Below are 8,258 nucleotides of genomic sequence, written 5' to 3' on the forward strand. Positions count from 1 at the left end.
CACTCCTGTTCTACAGACTAAAAGCAACAATACAGAATTCCTTGGCAAGCCCAGCTACTCCTACATGCTCCTCTCACAGCATCCTCTTCCTGACTCAAATGTACAGGCTCATGTTAGGACATGTATTTTTATAATTGCTGTACTAATTTGCTTCTTATCTACTTAAGCCGTAATGAACTCCCATCATTGACTGATGTGGATCATGAGTGTTACTCTTCTCCCTTAGTCTGGGAGAAGAAACTTACTCCTTTCTGGCTGCTCATAAATCTAGCATGGAATCTTCACCTGTTGCTTGAAAAGCCATGGCATTGAGGAATAGAAAATAACAACTCCATTATGCAACAGCCCCAAGTAGCCCTGGGTGGGCGAACTATGGCCTATCTTTTTGGATACCCGGAGACCACCTTACCACTGTGTGATGCTATCTGCAACAAACTGAATAGATAGAATTAGAACAGGATAGTAAGGGCTCTGGGAGGTGACTAGGTCATGAAGGCAGAGCCCAGGGAATTGTGCCCTTATAAGAGAGATCCCATAGCCTTTCTTGACCCTTCTGCTATGTGAAGACATAGTAAGATGGCAGCCACTGTGAACCTGGATGTAATTCTCATGACTCTAGTGGAGTCCCGGCCTTGGACTACCTAGCCTTGAGACCTGAGGGGAAGGAATAGCCCCAGTCCACAGTGATATTACAGTAGACATATTTTCAAGTGAAGGGAAGGACAGAAGCTTTAAAAAACAATAACAACAAGGGATTATGCTTCACAAGAGGCCTTAGAAAAATCAGAGCAGCCGAGGTTCCCCATGAGAAGAGAGTTTGTGATGAAGGTCAGGATTGCTACCTGAAGAAATGGAAGCTCACAGGAAAACCTTTCTGTGAGCCACTGTCTTAAATATGTGATAGCCTCTTTCAGATATAAATGGATCTTTTTTTGGTAGGTGAGAGTTTCCAGACAGGGTTTCTCTGTGTAGCCTGGGAGCCTATCCTGGAACTCACTGAGATCTGCCTGCTTCTACCTCCAGAGTGCTGAGACTAAAAGTGTGCACCACTTCCTCCCAGCTGATATAAGTATATTTAAATGTAAAGTTTAGGGAATTTTTTGTAAATAATAAAACCAAAAAACTCTCTCCTTTTTCACTTACAAGCAATCATAATTTAAAAGTATATAACTTGAAACAAGAAGATTCATAGCAGGCTTGAATAAAACAAACATTCCATGCCCTTTGTTCATCATCTCTAGGATATGGCATTAAGTATTTAAAGAATTAATTTTATTAATTAATTAATTATTAATTATTAATTAATAACCATATTAATTTTGTAACTTATCATAAACATTTAAGGATTTAAGACATTTACTGGAGGGGCTGGAGAGATGGCACAGTCAGTCAAGTATACACCATGCAAGCATCAGGACCATAATTCAGATCCCTTGCATCCATATAAAGGTAGGCATGGGAACATACACCTATAACCCCCATGCTGAGGAAGCAGAGGCAAGTAGACCTCTGGCCAGCCAACCTAGCCAAATCAATGAGCTTCAGGTTCAGTGAGAGACCCTATCTCAAAAAAAACAAAAAAAACATGGAGAGCAGTTTGAGGAAGACATCCAACATCAGCCTTTGGCCATCACAAAACACACATACACACACACACACACACACACACACACACACACACACACACACACACACACACACGGGAAGTGGGGGGACTATCCTATAGTTCAAGGTGACTACAGATAACTAATTTCACTGTGTTTCTGTCATGGTTCTTCCAAAATCAGCATCTGTTCCAGCTTCCTTCTTGGTATTTTTTTCCCACACCCTTCCAGTCTCCATTTGTGTTCACCCCCAGCCTCTCATGCATAGCCTGACTGCTACATTGTCCAAAAGAGCTTCTCCTTCTGGCCTGAAATGCCTTTTGGGACAGAGCATGTCCTTCTGAGGCCATTGCTGTTCAGAAACTCCATAACTGTATTCAAAATTAGTTTTTCCAATGAATTAATGAAGCCTCCCACCCATGACTCATCACATTGTCTACAGTGGTGGTGGGCTTCTTTTTTGTTCTAATTGTACATATTATCTCATAGGAGATAAAAAATGGACCACAAAGAAGGAGAAATAAATTACCTAAGTAAATCTAGAACCTAAAAGTAGTGCACATTCTACAATAGAATGCAGCAGATGGCTTTCCAATAATAACTAGCTCTCTCTCTTCTCACCTTTTCCTAGTAGGAAATGGGGAGCAATCTTTAAATGTTCTTCTCATCATTAAATAAAAGAAGAATCAAAGAGGGCAATTAATGCCTTCTTGAACTGGCTGTTTGACCTCGTAAGATTCAAATGAGATGGATAATAAAAGCACATTCTCCCCGGGGCTGGATTGATGGCTCAGTGGTTAAGAGCATTGGCTGCTATTGTAGAGGACCCAGGTTCCTTCTCAGCACCCATATCAAGCAACTCCCAAATGCCTATATCTCTAATTTCAGGGGTTGGATGCCATTCTCTGATCTCCACAGGTACCCTCTTGCACACACATGAAAATAAATAAATCTGTAAAAGCACTTTTAATGGGGAGAACTGGCAATTTAGAGGGCTGAGAAATGAGATGCAAAAACTGTTGTGATTTAAGAAAAGTGGCACATAAGAGAAAGACAGGGTCCAAGTGGACTGTTTTTTTGTTTTTTTTTTTTTTAATTAGGAAAAGAGATCATAAAAAGGGGAAAGGGATCATAAAAGGGGGAAAGGGAAGGGAGGAGACCTGCTTCCAGAGACAGGAGCAGCAGGAGAGAGGAGAAAGGAAAGCGTGGGAGAGAGAGGAAGAAAGAGAGGAGAATAGACAGAGAGGGGGGAATGGGAGGTGGGAACATAGTAAATACACACAGGTGGTGCTCTTAGTGGCTACAGGTGAGGGCACATCCTGTCAGAACCCCAAGGACAGGCCTGTACAGATACCTGAATACTAACAGAAACAGTCAATAAATCTTAACATTTTGTTCTTAATATGAAAGTATATTTCAAATGTCCATTTCTAAAGCACTGTGACATTTGTGACCAAAGTGTCTGCCTTTGATGTAGCATATGTTTTTTAATCTGTTATTTCATTGGTTGTTGGTTGACTTTCAGCAGCCTTAAATAATGGATACCTGTTATCCCACAGTTTCTACAGCTTAGCTGGGTGCCTCTGGCTCAGAGTTTCTCAAAAGTCTGCCATACTTGACTGCTAGGGCTGCCCAAGCAAAAAGCTAATTTTAAAGTAGAAAACATCAGCCAGGAGATTAACTGGTGTATTTAAAAAAAAAAAACCCACAATAGCGAGAAGAAAAGTGAATGATATTCATGAATGTAATATTATAACCTTCATAAAACTAAAAAGAGTATTATGATTTTTTTTTTTATAAATCTTCAGTACATGGTTGATTCTGGACAAGCAATAACCACAGGAAGAGCAGAGGAATAGAGCTCCCAGTGGTATGCAAATCAACTCACCTTGGCTTTAGGATGTACTCATGAGTTACCCCCTCCTCTCTAACACTACAACCTCCCTCCAGTCAATAACCTCTGGGACCCTCATAGGTTAAAGAAAAATAATTAATGCCAGGTGATGGTGACACATTCCTTTAATCCCGGCACTTGAGAGGCAGAAGCTACATAAAGAAACCCTATCTCAAAGGAAAAGGAGGAGGAGGAGAAAGAGAGAGGGGGGGAGGGAGGGAGAAAGGGAGGAAAGGGAGGAAGGAAGGGAGAAAGGAAGAAAAGAATTAACCTATCTAACTCATTCTTCCACTCCTCATGCTGGCATAAGGCATAGCTTTGGCCTCTTAGGTTTTATGCCATTCTCTTTCCTGGACCTTTGACCTCATCCCAAGCTCCCTTCCACCTTTAGCCTTTCCTCTAGTCCCTCCCCCCCCACCTCCCTTGCTACCCCTGCATCCCCCTTCTCCCTTTCTCATTTCCCTTTCTTTTGGGCTTTAACCATCCCTGTTATTTTATCTTTTCCTCAGACTGTGTTCAGACTGAATCAGGTTTACGAAAGCTTCTTGAAAACTATACTTTCCCTTCAGGGCATGTAACATAGTTGATAATTATGTATTCTTTTGTACTAACTATTTAAGAGTTGTCTTTCCAACTAGTTTATACTCCTTAAAGAGAAGAGGCGTGTCTGTCTAAGCCACAAAGACTTCACCTTCATCCAGCACCACTTGGCACTAGGTACCCAGTAAATAGGCTCCAGGCTCCTCCACCAGTTGCCTGGCTCTATCTCAAACTCTGAGTAATTACAGGGAAGCAACTGTGGAGAGTTTTGAATACAATTTTTTAAATTAACTTGTCTAGCAGGACTGTCAGACCTCAAGTACTGGTAATCATCACTTTTATTGTTTCTGTTCATGGGAAATCTTGGTTTCTGGGGCAATGTTGCTCATTAAAATTATCACTGTGCTGTGGTTTGAAGGCTTCCATCCCTTCTAAACTCCATGTCAAACCTAATCTCCAGAGTAGCCATACGAAAAGGCTCAGTTTGGGACCAATGAATGGATTAAAGTGCTTGCCATACAAGCCTGATGAACTCAAGTTGATCCCTGAAACCCACTTGTAAAGTCAGATGTGATCATAGACATCTGTAATCTCAACACTTCTATGGCGATATGGAGGATGGAGACAGGAGACTCCTGAAAGTTCACAGGCCAGCTAGCTCCACAGAAATAACAGAGGTTGCCTTGAAAACAAGGTGAACTCATCAAGGAGGTTCTGTTAGACCCCCGAAAACTCAAGTATTCGGGGTCCCAGGCCACGTTCGCGGTCACCCCAATCACCAGGCGGATTCGAGAGCTTGCTGCAAACTGCACGAGGCTTTATTGTAATTTAACGAGCTAACCCCATGTTAACTCGGGTCTTTCACCCACCCGCCATGGCGGACGGCTAGAAAAGACGGCTCCTTGGGTCTCCCAAGAGATCTTATAGAGCAGCGTAAGGGGAGTGTCTAGGGGTACGCACAGGCTTACGCACAGGCTCACGATTGGTGTGCCTCCAGGCTTGGAGGGCTTGCCCTGTGTTGATTGGTCAACTGGTTGTTATGGCCCATAGGCCCTCCCAGGGTGGTTGCTATGCTCTCTACGTCATTGCTGTGCGCTTGTCCGTAAAGCACACCCAGGGTCGTAAAGCATAGCGCCACCAGCTAACCTCTGATTGGCTCCTTGTCACAAGACAGGCATCTGACCTCTAAGTGACCAAGGCAGGTTTATGGCAAGCACATGTTCGGCTGTTATGGCTGCCAAAAGGGAAGCCGGTTCCTTCAGTTCCTCTCTAAATAGGTTTAAGGGGTTTTTTTCTTTAATGTTTTATTAGTTCTTTGAGATTTACATTTTTACTTTATTTTCATGTTTTTAATGTCAGTACCATGCTGTTTTTATTACTGTAGCTCTGTAGTATAATTTGAAATCTGGGGTATTGGTGCCTCCAGCAGCTTTGTTGTTGTTCAGGATTGTTTTGTATATCCTAGGTCTTTTGTATTTCCATATGAAATTTATGATTTACTGTTTTCAATTTCTGGAGAGAACTTTGTTAGAGTTTTGATATGAAAAATATTGAATCGTAGATTGCTTTTGGTAAGATGGCAGATAACATTTCACAGTGTTAGCCCTGCCAATCTATGAGCATAGGAAATGTTTGTATCGCCATCAATTTCTCGTTCCAGTGTCTCAAGATTTTCATGGCACAAGTTTTTCATGTCCATGTGAAATCTATTCTCTCTCACACATACATGGTGTGAGTTGTGGGTTGATTTTGTGGTTGTTGTTGAGGTTACTGTGAATTATAGTTTTCTTGAGTTTTCTAAGTGTATCTGTCATTTGTACATATGAAGGTTACTTATCTCTGTGTTCATGTTATATCCTCCTACTTTACTGAGTGTATTTATTAGTAGTAGTGGTTTTCTGGTAGTCATTAGGGTCAATTATATCAGCTGTAAAAAAAGCTACTTTGGCTTCTTCCTTTCCTGGTTCACAACAGGATGTTGATGCCAGTGGGGTGAGGCCAGGAAAACAGGAGGTACCTGTGGTTATGCTGGAAAACAACTCACAGAGACCCTGTGGGGGCTGGGTCCCAACAAGCTAATATAAAAAGAAATTCACAGTTCTAAACCAAGGTGCTATTAGATTTGTGGCTTGTGAGGGTCTGTCTCTGCATCCAAAATAGTCCACGCCTTGAAGATTGTTTCCTTGCATGGTGGAGAGAATGGAAGGACTAAGAGGCTGATCTTGGCTTCTTGTTTGTTTTGGAGGTTTCCCAAACCACCCACATCTCCAGTGATTCACTAGAAGTCCTCATGAGACTCAACATATATGTGTGATCAAAGTCAAGACATACTAAATCAAAACTGTATACAAGAGGATCAGTAGGAAATGAAGACACAGAGCAATCTAGATCAGTCCACTTGAGGGTTCTGATGCTCTCTAACCTACCATTTAAACCAGGCAGTAATGTATCTGCAGTCTCCAACTGATTAAGTCCCAATGTGATATTTCAGTGTTTATTGTTGTACATGACCAATAGAAAACACCATACTTCCTATTTTGAATTTTGATCCTTTCCTGGCCTTTACTCTAGTGATGCTGGGAAGCAGCAGTGTGCCACAGCTTCTAGTCACCCTTGTGATCACAAAGGCAGATAAATGGTACTCTGTCATGTACTTTGTGGCTAAGTCCTGATGTTCAATAGGCTAAGTATACTAATTGCGGTTTGGTTTTCTTTTCCTTTACAACATTTAAGCTTATATTGTGCTTTGGGGGATGTATCTCCATAATAAGTTGAAGAGTATCCATACATAAACATTTTTTAAAGCCCAGGAAACCTACTACAGGATAGCACTCAAGGTTTATATTAGGACTAGTGACATGGATACTCTTTGCCTGAAAATTACCAAAATTTCAGGTTATGGGAATATTAACAGTAGGAATTTGCTGTGTGTTACCAGAAGATTGTGTGTTTTGTTTCTTATTTTTCTTCTGTGGTGTTATTTTCTTAAACAGGAAGACTTTCCACAGCTTGAGGAAGAAGCATGGATTTGAAAAGTGTGAAAGAGTATTTTGCCTGGCTGTACTATCAATACCAAATCATCAGCTGCTGTGCTGTCCTGGAGCCCTGGGAACAGTCTATGTTCAATACCATCTTACTGACCATTGTTGCTATGGTAGTATACACTGCCTATGTCTTCATCCCCATCCACATCCGCCTGGCTTGGGAATTTTTCTCCAAAATATGTGGATATCACAGTTCAATTTCTAACTGATCTCATCGGAATCCTGTGAAATAGCATGATGTGTTCATGTTGCTTACTACCTGTTGACTTAGGCGACTGCACCATCTTTCACCTTTGACCTGACCAGCACTCTTTCTATGCACTCGCATCCTGCCTGGAGTCTGAACTAGGCGTCCTCCCAGTTGCTTTTATCCATGCAGCATTGTGTGTATCCGATGACAGAAAATGCATTGACTTGACCCCATTGCCCACATTCACTCAACTCAACTCTATGGCTTTAGATTTCTTTTGAAATCTGAATGCTTTCCAATAACACTTTTCTGGAAAATAGGCTTATAAGAAACTTAACAGAGTCATATTTAAAATGCTCTCTTCATATTATTCTATACTAAAGGATATGTTACAAAAAGTATTCTTCATAGGCTACTGTCAAAAGTACCCTGCTCTTGTTTACAATCTATTAAAAGATGTGAATAAAATAAACAAACCTTTAAAGTCTTATTTTCTGGTAAATAGCTAATATCTAAAATTATTTTCTTCTTCTTTTTAAAATTTTCATTCTCTTTGTTTTACCTAAAATTCTTTTACTTCAAAAGCAAAAGAATAGGCCAGAGGCAATTATTTTCTTTCAGATATGGTCCAGGCATTATTTCAAATGCCTCTGAAATCTGGCTTTATATAGTTTTAAGTGACTTATGATTTTAAATCAACAAGTAAATACTGTACCATGGAACAATTTAAGTTTAAAAAATAAATATAATCAGGACAAATTCAGATCTTGTGACTTTCGACCATGTCCTGTCTTGCATGCTGGAGGTAAGAGAAGAGAATGGTCATTTTCCCGTACCTTCACTACATGGAAGGAAAACTGCATGTCCTGGGCTACAGGAAGAAGCTAATAAATAGGTTGGAAGTAATAGTCTACCAGCAGGAAGTCGACAGCTCCAGTTATACGCTGTGATATAGTGGCTCTTTTGCACAGAAGAAACAAGATTTA

General features: G+C 40.8%; 1 protein-coding gene across 3 annotated transcripts in view; it reads left to right on the plus strand.

Moving 5' to 3' along the window:
* Positions 1-7,756, plus strand: part of Sptssb (serine palmitoyltransferase small subunit B) — a 30,124-nt gene extending 22,368 nt beyond the window's left edge. For all 3 annotated transcript variants that reach the window (XM_027391782.2, XM_035451139.1, XM_035451138.1), the window contains exon 3: positions 7,032-7,756. In XM_027391782.2, coding sequence (XP_027247583.1) covers positions 7,061-7,291 — 231 coding nt within the window. In that variant the 5' untranslated portion in view covers positions 7,032-7,060 and the 3' untranslated portion in view covers positions 7,292-7,756. The remainder of the gene's footprint in view (positions 1-7,031) is intronic.
* The last annotated feature ends 502 nt before the right edge of the window (positions 7,757-8,258 follow it).

Source organism: Cricetulus griseus (assembly GCF_003668045.3).
Source record: "Cricetulus griseus strain 17A/GY chromosome 1 unlocalized genomic scaffold, alternate assembly CriGri-PICRH-1.0 chr1_0, whole genome shotgun sequence".
Classification (NCBI taxonomy): domain Eukaryota; kingdom Metazoa; phylum Chordata; class Mammalia; order Rodentia; family Cricetidae; genus Cricetulus; species Cricetulus griseus.